We start from the raw sequence: 15,635 nt of genomic DNA, 5'->3' as shown, positions 1-15,635 counted from the left end.
ATAATAATAATAATAATAATAATAATAATACATTTCATTTATATGCGCCTTTCAAAACTGTCAAGGTCGCTTTGAAGCCACAGGATAAGTTTTTCTGTGGGTATTTTACTCTTACGCTCGATGTTTAACTCTTACACTCGATGTTTAAAAAACATCAAGCTATTTCTTTTATGAATCCAGCAATCATATATTTAGTCATGTGATTTGTTCCAAATTTGTTGTAAATGTTTTTTTTTTTCAAGAAAAATAAATAATTTACATGTACATTTGTACACTAAACATAAAGTTTGGAGCTCAATGGAATACATTTGATTTCAGAAAAATAAACCAGATGGGCCTGCTAGGTCATTCACTACACTGAATTGTATCATTTGATTTAAAATATATACAGTAAAGTCTCGTTATATTGATATCGGATGTATCGATAGTCCCGGTTATATCGATACTATTTCTATGCACGCACGGAGAAAATTACATGCAAACAGGGTCGGATATATCGATAGTCCCGGTTATATCGATATTTTTTCGGACTCCCTTGAATATCGATATAACGAGACTTTACTGTATATACAGTATACTAATAACAATTATAATGTGAAAGTTTCCAATTAATGATTCGTTTTGAAAATAAAAAAATATATATATCTTCATTTTTTTATCTTTCAATCATATAAATGATTCTGATTGTTTGACACTGCTATTATTACCCTTTAAATCACCAAACACATTATGTCCGGAGGAATGAGAGAAGAGTTGCTTTGTCAACGTCTTTATTGCGCCACCATCAATGTACGTCACTATTAACTGTATGTTTTCATTGGTGACAATAAGTCATTTCAGATTTTTTTTGGATTGTCCCACAAAATATCCGTTCGTTTGTGCCAGCTCGTTTACGATGTACCATCACTAGTTTTGACAAGCCGAATGGAGAGGGAGGAACCGATGGATAGTGTGTGCGTGCGTGTGTGTGCGTGTGTTTGTGTGTGTGTGTTGATGAGGAGGAGGTGGAGGAAGAGGAAGGAGAAGAAGGGTTCAGAATGTAACAAGCATCACGACGTGCCAGGCTGACTGTTCCTTTCATCCGTACTTGGTCCGCTTACGTCGTCCGTTTAGTAGTCGACTGGCTCGCCAGCGTTTTGTCGCGAATGAAACGTTCGCTTTAGCCTCAGCGGAGTCGTACCATTTTTTTCTTTGTATTGTTTTTGCGGAGGACAAAAGTTTTTAAACGAAGAGTCATTTAGCAGCTAAGTCGATGGCGACCAACGAAGAAGACGCGCTGATCACGTACGAGTCGTAGTTGAAGTTAGCTGGCTGTGTTACGACTCAAGTATGGCTCAGGTGGTCGAATTTAAAGGGGGGTTGTGACGGTAGGCCAGCCAGCTCGCCAGTTTGCTAAACAAAAGAGGCTGCCGCTAAATCAAACCTATTCGGCTCACACCACCTCAATTCTTACGTATCTCGAGCGAGACACGATTGTTAGTCGTGAGGTTCGCAGGTGTCTTTTCAACAAAAATGGCTGAGTACAGTAGCTTGCTAACAAAGCGACGCTTTGTACCGGGATAGGACAAAGTCAGCCCCAGCCAGGCTGCATCACATAAGGGGTTGTTCACGCTGAGCTTACGCGTGTTCGTAGGGTTGGGGGTGCTACTTTTTGCCGTAGAAAAAAGGAGAGAGGGTCGAAGACCCATCAAGCCTGATGACACTGGACAACATGAAGCCCGAGAGAGGTAGGTTGAACACATCCAAAATGGACATGATGTCATTGTGTTACCTCACGCTGTCCGTATGTTTAGGATAGTTTCTAAGAGACATGACGAAGATGTCACTGCGTTGCATCACTGTATTCAAGGAAGACACCGATTTCCGTTGCTCCGTGACAGCTTTTTTGTTTTGTATTTTTTAATTTTGTGTGTGTGTGTGCAGCCCTGTTATGGAAACGAGGCTCTCGCCTTATGCTGTGCAACCTGTTTACATGTCTGCAGCAGTGATAAGGGTGAAACAGGGACAAGTGGGGGCGGCCGGGGGGACACCCTTGTTTGTGATTATGTTAATTCCACCTAGGCGCTCATTTGGAGACCCCGTCTGCATTCCTGATAATCAAAAACCTGCATTTAGTGATTGATGGTACACTGGTGACAGTGTCGTGATGGGATTAGCTGCAGTCAATCACGGGGGTGGCACTGTGTGTTTTGATGAGGTTATGGAAGACACAGAGTTGTGTTAGTGTCACGCACCTTTGTTGTCACTCATGAAATTGCTTTTGGGGGCTTCTTTTGTGAAGAAACAGATGATGATGTGACAGAGCAATAAAGACATGTAAAGGGCCGTGGCGCTTGGGTAATTATCGTCTCCTATATAATGTAGCGTGGCATGCTGGGTCAACTTTGAACAGTGAGATGGCGACAGCGGCTGTCATGTGCCGCCATGATGGTCACGACCGATTGAGCGATAGAAAGAGGCTTTATGGATCTGACCTTTTTGTGTGTTTGCCTGATGGTACTATTCACTTTGCAAATGGCATGATGTGCTTGTGCTGTAAAACATCATGCACAATTAATTTTTCTGTGTGCCTTTCATTTCATATACAATGGTACCTTCTTCTTCTTTTCCTTTCGGTTTTCCCTTCAAGGGGTCGCCACAGCAAATCAGTGTCCTCCATCTTTACAGGTTTGATCCGCATGTTTGTTTTGGCGAAGCTTTTACGTCGGATGCCCTTCCTGACACAACCCTCTGTATTTATCCGGGTACCCGGAGTTCTATATTCTGGACCTTAAAAATAATGAAGTGTGTTCAATTGAAATCCCTTTGAACAGTTTTGACACAGCATTAGAAGTAAATGTCTTATTGACAATTTTTTTTTTTGTCATTGTGTCAGATTGAATTTTATTTTTCAAAAGTACGAGAGGCGTTACAGAGTGAATATTTCCAACTGTTGTCCCCTAAGCAACTTGTCATAAAGTCTCTTACAGCACACACTCAGTCACACAACAGTCATACTTACTAACTTGAGCTAAAATTAGCTTCTCTCACTCGTTGACTCCCCACATCACTCACCAGGCCAGACCCTGCCTTTTAAAGCTTCACACTTTCAAAGTCACTGATTTGACAGACCCCAAGTGGACACCTCACGTGCACATTTGTTATCGTATTATGTTTTGATATTCTGGTTAAATAATGTGAAACAATTTTTTATGCATGCTATTAAACTTAACATGATAAATATAAACCTATGAATGTCTCATGAGAAAAACTCCATAATTCCCATGCAAATATACCTATATCCCTATTTTCAAATATTGGCCTTTTAACTCATTCCCTGCCAGAAGATGTGCAAAAATGTGTCCACTCCAGTGCCAGGGTTTTGTCATTTTCACTCAAATTGCAGGACCCACAGAATATTGAGTTTTAGGACGACATAGACATTCAATTCAGCATAAGAAACCTGAGACTCTCTTCTTTCATCAAGAAACAAAGTTAATTCCTAAATTATATGGGACTGGAGTTATCTGAGCTTGAAATGGGGGCGGCTGTCCAAAATACAATACAGACATATTGATTCATATAGCGCTTTAACAACAGCTGAAACTGTAACACAGCGCTAACATGGAGAAAAAGCAAACATTGGCAGAGGTCTGACCAGTGCTTTACCGGCACCCCCGCAAGAAAAACTAAAACATGAACACATTTGGGAATGGCGCTCCACGTCATGCTTTACAATTCCCAAATAAATTTGTGAATGGCAGTGAATAAGTCAAAGGGTCCAAATAACTGTTGTCATGCACAATTGATGCAATGTTTACGGTTTCAAATGTGGTTATTTTAAAGATTAAATGGGCCGTTGTCATGTAAACACATTCCCATGTTTTTAGTTAAAACTGATCACCTGTAAACGGACCCCTCGGTCTGTACTTTGGCCGTCACGGACTATCACAGTGTCATCTTGGCGTGTCACTAGCTTCCATGTTCCAATTATGACAGCTTGTGCCAGTAGATGCTGGGCCACAGTGCGAAGTCTACTCCATTACTTGCAATTCGGCAGTGCACGATTGTTAATTTAGTACACGCTGTACTGTTCCTATGCAGGAAGCACACTGCCCTTCTCATTTCTGCACCTCTTGTCCGGCGCTGCTCATAGAAACGCCCTGCGGTACCGAGAGAAGGTGTTTACTTAGCAACTGAGCATGAAGAAGTACCAAGCAGACAGAACGGTAATTTGAGGCACCCTAGGCAGTTAGATGTAAGTTGGAGGGGGACTTGTCTGGACTTGTCCAGAAGTGTGCCATCTGTTGTTTAAGAGAAGATATTAATGCTGCCACACTCTTTATGTAAAACGCAAAAAAAGTACTACTAAGCTGTGTATGTTACTTTTAATTTCAACCAAGAAGTACTGCTGCATGAGTCCTCAGTGAGCTTTTAAATGGCTGTTGTGGTTTTGGAGGGATTCACAAGGACAAACATAAGTATTGGGCATCCGTTCAGAATGAAATCTTCTGACTTGTGTAAAATATTAAACAATCCTCATCTGTCAGCAAAAAAAGAAGAGAATAAGGAATTATGTGTCATTTTCCTTACATAACAAAAACTGTGTTTATGGTCAAAGTTCATATAAAAATACAGTAAAGTCTCATCATATCGATATTCTCGGGAGTCGGAAAAAATATCGATATAACCGGACTATCTATATATCCGATCCTGCGGCATGTAACTTTTCTCCTTGCGTTCATAGAAATAGTATCGTAATAAGCAGTACTATCGATATAACCGATATCGATATAACGAGACTTTACTGTACATACATTTGTTTCTCCTAAAGCCTTTGGGAAAATGAGTTATGGTTGTATGACAACAGGAGTAAACCATTTGGTCTCAATTCCCAATGGTATTCGTGGAACAAAAACAACACTGCACATTACCAAGAAAGAACATTCCGAGTGCTTTGAGTCGTGTTTTCCTCTTTTTCCTGAGGAACTGGGATCTTAGAAAAGGGAATTATTTAGTTTCCCAAATACCGATCAATTCTTTTCCAAAACTTTGGAAGATGAAGATTTTTAACGTTTCAGCATAATGGCCGCAATAAGACCCACATCTATTGTCCATAAAAATGGGAGTGTCGTGGACAAATTACAACAGAACACATAGTTATTTAAATGTTTAATCATAAAACCTCAAATGGTTAGTAAAATAATCAGCATAGAGTTCTGAGAGACAAAGAAGCTGATGTTGCTGGCATAGAAGGCGGTTGGTTCTCTTTTGGTTCATGGTGTAGCTGAGTTTTGTTTAATTGGAGAAAAACATGGTGATGAGTAGCGCGATGACATTCATCTCGTTTTCTTATTCGATTTAATCATTACTGTACTTAACGTTAATTGAGTTGCATTTACCAAAATGTGTTTAAAAACAGTTTAGAATTCAGATAAATAAATACATGTATTTATTTTATGAATCCAGCAATCAAATATTTTGTCATGTGATTTGTTCCGAATATGTTGTAAATATGTTTTTTTTTCTTTCAGAAAAATGAATAACTTACATGTACTTGACATTTGTACACAAAATATCTTGATAAAGGCAAATTTTGGAGCTCAATGGACTACATTTGATTTCAGAAAAATAAACCAGATGGACCAAATATTGGCCCATCCAATCCCTGCCAGAGGATGTGCAAAAATGTGTCCACTCCAGTGTCAGGGTTTATGTTTTTAGGACTACATAAACATTCAATTCAGCGTAAAATAAACCTGAGACTCCCTTCTTTCATCAGAAAAAAAGTTAATTCCTAAATTATATGGGTCTGGAGTTATCTGACTTGAAATGAATTACAGTAAAGTCTCGTTATATCGATATTCAAGGGAGTCCGAAAAAATATAGATATAACCGGGACTATCGATATATCCGATCCTGCGCCGAACTGCATTAAACAAAAGCCGCCAAAAGAGGGCAGCCAAGCGCCATATAAGAAACGGAGCTGGCCATTAGCTCCCTTTTTTTTGGGTGAGAGATGTTCCCCCAATGTTGCCTCAAAATGGCACATATAATTCTTTAATGATTGTAAACATGTATGCTTTAATCTTCAGAACTACAGTGTATTTGAAACATATTCATAACTGGATGTGTAACAAGAAAGCATATTATCCGAATCTGAAGCCATTGTTTGGATTCACAAGCAATGCAAGACGTCTTGGCATGAAGTCATTTTTATTTGCATTTGAATAAAAAGTGACATCAGCTGTCCTTTAATACACAGTATGGAATGTTAATAATTTTCAAAATCATCGCGCTTCAGCAGACAAAACAAGAAACATTGTTGCAAAAAACGATTGCATTCATATACAGTACAGTGGGCATGTACATAACACAACAGGGAAACTGCAACGCTTACATCTTACTGTATTATGTATACAATTTAAAAAAGTCATCAATCTTCTTCTGCTTCCCATTTTTACCTTTTAACACAAACACTTCAATCTCGTCTGCTACACACGAGCTAGCGTCTGAAAATGAAAATGGCTCTGCTACACGGGTGCTGGGCACGTAACCAAGTCACCTGACCAAGTCGACCAATGGCACGACTGATGGCGTGACACGTAACCAAGACACGTGACCAAGTTGACCAATGGCGCGACCGATGGCGTGTCACGTGACAAAGTCACACGGCCAAGTCGACCAATAGCGCGACCGATGGCGGCTCATGTGACCAAGTCGACCAATGGCGCGAACGATGGCGGCTCACGTAACAAGACACGTGACCAAGTTGACCAATGGCGCGACGGATATATCGATATAAACAACAAAAATGGCCGGCGAGGGATGAAAAGGAGCACCGTAATAACCGGATTATCGTAATAACCGGGTATCGTACTAAACGGTACTAATTACAGTAAAGTCTCGTTATATCGATATTCAAGGGAGTCCGAAAAAATATCGATATCGATAGTCCCGGTTATATCGATATTCAAGGGAGTCCGAAAAAATATCGATATAACCGGGACTATCGATATATCCGACCCTGTTTGCATGTAATTTTCTCCGTGCGTGCATGGAAATAGTATCGATATAACCGGGACTATCGATATATCCGATATCGATATAACGAGACTTTACTGTATACATAAAAAGACTAGAAATGTGCAAGGGAAATGAAAATAGTATCGTAATAAGCGGTACTATCGATATAACCGATATCGATATAACGAGACTTTACTGTATATGAAATTTCCCCATTGTGGGACGAATAAAGGTATTCTGATTCTGAATGAATTATATATACGTCTAAAATACAATAAAATACATATTGATTTATATAGCGGTTTAACAACAGCCAAAGCTGTAATAAAGCGCTAACCTGGACAAAATGCAAATGCTGCCCCTTCGTGGGAGGGAAAATCATTGCCAGCGGTCTGACCAGCACTTAATCGGAAAACAAGAAACCGTCCAGCCTGACAGTTGCACATTAGATTTGAGTTGCTTCTCCCAAAATTTGTTTAAAGACATAGTTTAGAATTCAGCTAAATAAAAAAAAAAAAAAACATCTCAATTTGTTGCAAGATTATGCAGCAGGCCTCTTTTGCGTGTTACAGGCCACGGTTATGTTACCCAAGACAGAACATGAGCTCTTATGCCGTGCTAACCAGAGTCATCTGACCCCCTTATTTTGCTGCAGGTTGAGCGATGAGTCAGGTCAGTGTGGGAGTGTGTGTTCAACAGTTTGCGCCTAATAACCATTCTGTTGAACTGTTTGGCTCAACCTAGCGCTTTTTACAGGTCCCATAATGAAAACCCCATAGTGCTTGCACAGCTCAATGAAAGACGGTTTGGACCATCCCAGGTTTCAAAATCTCTTTATCTGAAGTACCAGTAAAGTCATTTTTGTTTGTTCTGTATATGGATTGGTACCGACAAGGGTCAATGCATACTCCCTCCCCCCATATCAGATGATAGAATTTGCGTTATTAATCCTCCGTGTATTTGGAGAATGCTGCGGTTAGACCCAACGCAAGTTGAGTGCTTCTCTCAATGCATTTATATGTGAGTCAATTGAATTTTTGTGGATAGCCTTTTAATCCATTTACTGGGTTTAAGATCGCGATGGCTTGGTAGTCCAAGAGCGCCCCTATACATATTGTGTTTTACAACAGTATTTAATAATATTTATAATCCTACATGGCTCTGAATGGGGCAAAGTACCAATCCAATTTTTGTTAACCTATTCAAACCATTTCTTCAGGGAATAATTTAACAGACGGGATCTGCTTTCTGTGCAACTGCTGGCTGGCATGCTGCACGCCAGCTCTATCATACACGGTTGAAGCGCCTTGGCTTGACCCCCACTTTCTCCATCCCCCGGCTAACATTTTTGTAGAGCTGCAACAGGCTGTGTTTGTCAGGCGTTTGTTTTGCAGAGCCTTCTTGTTATTAAACTTAGAAACAGAAGCATAGTGTCTTCTAAGATAAACAGAGTTGCAATTGATTGAATGCCCTTGAGCATCTTTTGATGACTTCCTGTGACAGTGGATTCAGCATTATTTTGTTTGGACAATATTTTAAAAAGGAAAAAGACATGGATCATTTCTGTTTCCCTGCGATTGCGGCCTGGACAGTCTTCTGTCACAAGCTGCTCTCACTCACATGCTGTTTGTTGTCTTTGTATGGCGATGCCTTCTGCATGGGGCCGTTAGCCAGCCCCCACGATGGACTCTATTCCTCTTCCTACCTTCTGTCCTGCCCTCTGCCAGATTACAGCTGCCCTGAGATGTCCCAGACTCATGCAAGCGGATCAGTGGCTCTGCACTCTCGCTGACAAAGAGCTCCAGATAACAGAGTGACGTATACAGCACCTGTCACGTCCTGTATTGTTTGCCTGCTCCTCTGGTGGTGATATATCCCAAAATGGGGAAGCACCAACAACAGGTGCTTGCCTCTGGAACACGACTTTGGCTTGCCTTTAACCCATCTGTATAGGCATGGATTCACTTTTTTAGTAAATATTTTAGTTTTGGTATTAACAAACAACAGTGACTACAGACAACACCAGACATGTTGGCCACTATTTTCAAACTTAACTTCACTGAACACAAACATTTAACCTTGTGCTGTGAAATTATGTGCCTGTTAACATGGGACTATTTTAACTGAAAAGCTATAAAAAAAGAAAATAAACTGTCAATGTTGGCAGTTCATTGGCTCAAACAAATGCGATTTGAAAGCCATAAATTTCAAACAGCTGAGAAGTGACCGGCGGTTTATAAGCTAGTAAATCCATCTCAGGCGACCCGGTGGTCCAGTAGTTAGCGTGTCGACCTCATAGTCCAGACGTCTTTCTTTGTGGAGTTTACATGTTCTCCCCGTGCCTGCGTGGGTTTTCTCCGGGTACTCCGGTTGCCTCCCACATTCATGGAAGACTGATTGAACACTTTAAATTGACCATTGGTGTAAGTGTGAGCGCTGATGCTTGTTCATCTCTGTGTGCCTTGTGGTTGGCTACCAACCAGTTCAGTGTCACCCCGCTTACTGCCTGACGATGGCTACGATAGGCTTGTGCCTATCCCCACCCCACCGTGACTCTTGTGAGGATGAAGCAGATTGGATAATGGATGGAATGGAAATGGATAAATCCATCTCTTAATCTATGTTGTATAAAGCTTGTCCTCATTAGGATTGTGGGTGATTATGACAACTGCGGTGCAAGGTGAACTGAGCGGCATGTGCTTGGAGGGTGTATGAGGAGAATTGCAAAAGATGAAAGCAATGAAATGCAAGGCTCAAAAGAACATGCTTAGTGATGATGTCCACATGCTTAGTGATAGACACAACATTAAGGCTCAACATAAACAAGCCGCAGTCTTTGCGGTAGACAGGTTGAAGGTAAAAGTTCCATCGGGGGTTATCTTTCTGCTGCCACCTTGCCACCCGTTGTATCGTGATGTCATCGCGAGACAACAGGAACAGCCATCTGGACTTTGCAGTTTATTTTCAAGGTGTGGGGCAACTGGTCTGATGTCTCTTTTGAAAAACATAAAAAATAGGACGGCACAAGATTAAAATTAGGACTACCTGCAAAGAAATTATTATTTTTACAATCTATCAAATCAATTGATTCCGTTTGATTCTGTCAGAAAACATGTTTATCATTGTTTTCCAGAGTTGATTCCACAATCACAATCAATTGACTGTCATGGAACAATAAAATCACAAAACCTTTATTTGATTCACAATGGAGAAATTCACAATTTACAGCAGCCAATTTGGATGGAAGAAAGAAATGAACTACAGTATATAGTACAGAAGGGAATATAAAATATAAGCATATATGTAACTGTATATATGCTGCATAAGGTGGCTCCATACAGAAATCGGCTAATTCTATTAAAAAAAAAATCTGAGAAATGCTGAGAAAAGATTCTCAGCATTCGGACATTTTTACAAGAATCGATTAGGACATGATTATGGATTAATTTGTTAATCGATTAATCATTGCTTCTCCAGTTAAAAATAATATGGCGGTTCTGATTCTGATGCATGGTGGTTTTTCAGTGCATACCTTTCTTCACTAACAACCGACATTGATTTTTCACTCTCTACGAAGAACATTTTGGCAATACAAACAACAACGGATCAAACCTCTGAAGATGGAGGACACTGATTTGCTGTGGGACCCCTTGAAGGGAAAAGCCGAAAGGAAAAGAAGAAGACTAAGAACATTTGATCATTTTTCTCTTACCTCTATCTTAGGAAGGCATTGTGACATATGTAAATTCATTGCAATGCCAGGGTAATAATAACAATACAGTAAAGTCTCGTTATAGCGATATTCTCCGGAGTCGAAAAAAATATAGATATAACCGGACTATCGATATATCCGATCCTGCGGGCATGTAATTTTCTCCTTGAGTTCATAGAAATAGTATCGTAATAAGCAGTACTATCGATATAACCGATATCGATATAACGAGACTTTACTGTAATGATAATAATAATAATAATAATAATAATAATAATAATAATAATAATACATTTCATTTATAAGCGCCTTTCATTAGTTCTGTCTATATTGCTTCAAAACGGACTGATATTGTAATTGAGTGCCAGTTTCCTTTCTTTCTCAAGGACACTTTACAGTCACAGGATATTTTTTCTGCGGGTGAGCAGCGGCAGCCACACGCTCACTCAACCCGGAGTTAGGGAACTGTTTCCTCAAACAATTTCTGGAAATGTATGGTCGTCCTGCTTCAAGGTCATCCCTGTTTGCACATGGGAGTTTAGGGCATGGGATCAGAATGTGACTGAGGTAAAGGGATCAGACAAGGGAATTGCGAGGGTGTTTGTATCACAAGGCAGACATTTCTTTGGTGACCAAAAAGGCAGAAGCATGGGATGGCCACTTTGCCTTGTCCTAATTATAATTAATCAGGCACAATCTAAGACTGGCAGTCAATTACCTGGTTTTGTTGTCTCCTCGTGTGAGTATGTAGCTCTGCTCACAGCGGATACATGGTTACACCGTTAACAGAAAGCACCTTGGGGACCCGTTGCGAAGGCATTGAGCACATTGTTTATTAACAACCTGTGAGGGTTAGGGCTTTGTAAATTTGAGACTGCTATCGCCTTTACTCTTGCTCATTCACACAAATCTTGTCAAGTCAAGCAAACGTATTGGCTTGAGTATTTTTGGGAGATGCCGGTCGTGTCAATCTTTATCTTCACAACAGTCCAGCTGACAGTAAATCTGTCCCGTTCTATGAGGTTAATGTTCTTTTTTTCCCCTTGTACTCAGCTGGTTTTTAAAGGTCAGTTTTTTCCCTTTTTATCTTTTGCAGTCACTCACACTGCTAATGGCTGTAATAAATTGTTGGCTAAATTCTGTAGTCTTATTGAGAGAAGAAGGCTTGTTCCGTTGTCATACGTTTCAATGCTTGTCTTATTGATGAGTTGGTGTGACGCTAATCGCGGAATGACAGTGGCTGTGCGAAAACCCACACAGTTGCGGTAATACTCCGCTTCACTTTACTTGTTTAGCAGGCAAAAGTGGTTAAATGCTGTCACAATTCCGGTGCTCCTATTTTGCAACATGTCTCTGGAAAAGAGATGGGTGTCGTAAAGCAGCCCTACACAGTCATCAACCACAACCTCTGTGTGTGTCTACCATAAGTGACAGACTTTCCTGACAACCTCACCAGTCGGATTGCTCTGCTGCAACTCTCCTTTCTCGAAGTTGGCATAACAAGTGCCGGCGAGGTCAAAGGCCCATTCGTTCACGTTGGAGGTTGGCTCTGGTTACAGACACAGACTAAGGTGTCCTACTGCCCCAGTGTCCACCATTAGACATGCTTATTCCCACAAAGGGACAAAAAGACCAAAGAAACCATGTACGTGGTTGGACTAAACTATATGTTGGACGGTAAAGAGAATATTTTGCATTTTCTATCTCGACAATCTGTTTGAATATTCATAAGTGAACTTTATGGCAGTTTTGTTCAAGATAATTGCGTGTTACATGGGCAAGTAATCCTTGTTCCGCACTCTTCATCCAGTATTCCTTAACTCGCTACTGTTTCTCATTTCATGAAAAGCATTTTACAGTGAACCAGAAAAGGGGCTCTCAGCTGTTGAAATTGTTTGGGACTGGTACGTGTCTGCAAAGTTTTATAAGTTATCACATCAGGTTCATACCAAACAAGTTGTCCTTGTACTGTAGTATAAACTTGACGCAACTTGGGCAAGTTTGCAATAAAATATTTCATCTTCGATATACTGGGTCGTTTGCATTCAGATGGCGGGTTGTGTTTTATTTATTTTATTTTTTTCGGGGGCGGTTAATGTAAAGGAACCTTTGTTAGAATATTTAAGAATGAGAGTTTAGTTACCTCAACGTCACATCTTTTTTGTTACTTTTTCCACTTATACATGCATAGTGGAACATTCAAGGATGGATTGAATCCATTTTGAAGTACTCCTCAATCTCCCATTCCCACAGGAAATTGAATCAACTCGCCAACACATAATCATGGAACCTTCTATTAACTGAACGTGCAGGCCATTATTAAGCCACATTTTATAATTCTCAACTTGACATCACCTGTACTTATTAGACTTCTTTGTTTTTATACTGTACTCATAATATTATGACATTTAAGCATGTGTCAAAAAGTTATCAGATCAACACTTTCTTTCAACTTAATGGGAATGAATGTGTGTTTGGGTGTTAAATATTTGCATTCCAGTGCCAGAATTGGAGAGTACTTTTACACAGAGGCACAATCCCACCTCTGTTATGGCTCTGATGCAACTCCTCAAAATGGAAAATAGCTATATTAACATCACATCCCCATGTCGAGTCGTGTCCACCAATTCCAATTTGTTTTCAAATCCCCTTCATCCTCAAGGGTCGCGGGCAAGCTGGCGCCTATCCTAGCTGTCTTTGGGCAGCAGGTGGGGTACACCCTGAATTGGTCGACAGCCAATCACAGATCACAGTGTCTTGAATGCAAAATTGTGTCGTGTGTGGACAGGCGGTGAAATACATCCATTTACAGACAATTTAAATGCGTCATTCTAGTGACTGAGCGGTTCTTCTGAATAATTGGTGCCTTTAATTATCTTAGGCACTTACCATGCTATGCCTTCAGTTGCCATGACAGTTGACAACAAGTCCATATGCTTTTTCCAACACGACAACATTTTAGCCCACTCAGGGGAGCTTTGTTCTTTGCCTAAATTCCCTCTATTTCCACTGGGATTAGAAAAATCTGTACACGAAATGTTACACCTTTTGTGCTGAGGTTACTTTTAGAGAGTGTTTTGTCAAACACACTGACGAGTTGATCCTGTTGTGTGAAATGTGGAAACTCAACACTCACCTCGCCTTCATAGTCATACAGTCATCAACTGTTGATTCACAGTTTGAGAAGATTTAAAGGCAAATTACGGGTTTTAATTGTGTATGCAGCTTGTTGTTGTTTTTTAAAACAGATTAGAACTGACAGGGTTTTACTGAATAACTTTTACCCCGTTGGCTGTGTTTTGTCTATTGTCTCATTTCAATGTTCTAGTTGTTCCTCCAAGTGACTCATGGTTCATTTGTAATGTGACCTTAGTAGCGTGTACTTAATTGTTCATCTTGCAAACAACTGCTGATTGTACCCAACAATCGCGGGCGGGTTTGCGCGAGGACAAAGCACGTGTATGTTTTTGTATGTGTGCATGTGTGTGGACAGAACAATGGTAGCTGATTTGACAAAAACAGAAGGGCTCTCCTCAGCTGGAACTGTATTCAGGCCCCAAAACCAATCATGGCTTGTTGCTATGTGTGCTCAAAATCTGCCCTTTTGGATTGCAGCGTGGGAGAGAGAGGCAGACACACTTGTGTCCCGAGTTAATGGTTTTCAAGTAGCAGTTGTGCAAATAAAACTGCAGCCGCTTCGAAACTATACAGACTTTAAACCTTCTGCGACCGACTAGCACTTGAACACGTGACTTGATGAAGTTTTGTGGGTGTCTAGTTACTTTCAAAATAAAAATAAACGCTATGTTTTTGTAGGTTGGCCGAGATCAGGGTTTCATGCTGCAAATTCTTATCCCATTAAAATGCAGTTTAGTTTGAATTGGGCATGTTTAGCCTGTCAAAGTTTAAGGCCCTCCATGCTAATTGCCAGATGAAGAGGAATGTAAAACGTTTGAGTTTCTCCACAAATTGACTTGATTCACAATGTGTAGGTGCATTAGGAAGTAAACGCCTCAATGTTAAGTGTTATTAGTGTTATTAGCCAAACAAAGCATCGTGAACTACATGGACTGATACTTTTCGACGCTGAGCCAAAGGCAGCACAATATTGTGCTTTTTTTTTTCGCTCTCAATGTGTTTTTTTTTTATATTGCATCCATGCAGGCATTTCCTCGGGTAAAGTTGAGTCACGTTACATAGATGCTGACATAACCCCAATTTATATGTTTAATCGGAACACTCCTTTGTGTCTATCACTAACCGACTTTAAAGCAGGACAGTTCAATTTTGAGTTTAATTCATTCAGAGACAGAGGCTTCAAACTCCAAATTTATTCATATCTGAAAAAATGAGTGAGATGCAAAGAGGTGCTGCTCATGCTCATGCTTTTTCTCAAAAGCTTTTAAAATTTAAGCACTGAGCAAATTTGTCAATTGTGGGTATACTGTATGACAAGTCTGGGCATGTCATGTTGTGTGCGCACTTCCACTTCCATTGTTTTTTTATTGCTTTGGCACAAAGCAGACAAAAACAGGAAAGGTGAGCTCTCAGCTGACGTTTTATGCCTGTAAATTACAACAGGGTGGAGGGCAGCTCCTGCAGTCAAACCACACAAAGAAGACGCACTCTGATGGATGAGGATATTTAGATGATACCTATTATAGCTGGCCAATATGCTGTAATCATAGAAACAGTCTTTCGCCAGAACATAACCCGCATCTCGGCTGTCCTTAAATGTTCGTTGTCCTTAAACGTTTACTGCTGTCAGTTACAAAGATGCAAACATACACTTATCATTTCCACTTCTTTAATCACTGTGATTGGAGTGTTTAACACAACGTGCCTGTTGGCGTGGTAACGTCCATTTTTAGCCTCCAGTTATTAATCTGGTGTCACCACTGATGACTGCTCCCCTCTC

General features: G+C 40.3%; 1 protein-coding gene across 1 annotated transcript in view; it reads left to right on the top strand.

Annotated features, from left to right (window-relative positions):
• The first annotated feature begins 993 nt into the window (after positions 1–993).
• atosa (atos homolog A) overlaps positions 994–15,635 on the top strand; it is a 34,947-nt gene continuing 20,305 nt past the window's right edge. The window contains exon 1 of the mRNA XM_088992907.1: positions 994–1,727. Within this exon, the coding sequence (XP_088849033.1) occupies positions 1,697–1,727 (31 nt within the window). The 5' untranslated portion in view covers positions 994–1,696. The remainder of the gene's footprint in view (positions 1,728–15,635) is intronic.

Source organism: Hippocampus bargibanti, linkage group LG03, assembly GCF_051943395.1.
Source record: "Hippocampus bargibanti isolate YZ-2025 linkage group LG03, ASM5194339v1, whole genome shotgun sequence".
Classification (NCBI taxonomy): Eukaryota; Metazoa; Chordata; class Actinopteri; order Syngnathiformes; family Syngnathidae; genus Hippocampus; species Hippocampus bargibanti.
Note: the sequence above shows the minus strand (reverse complement) of the source record. Positions and strands in the feature narration are given on the sequence as shown.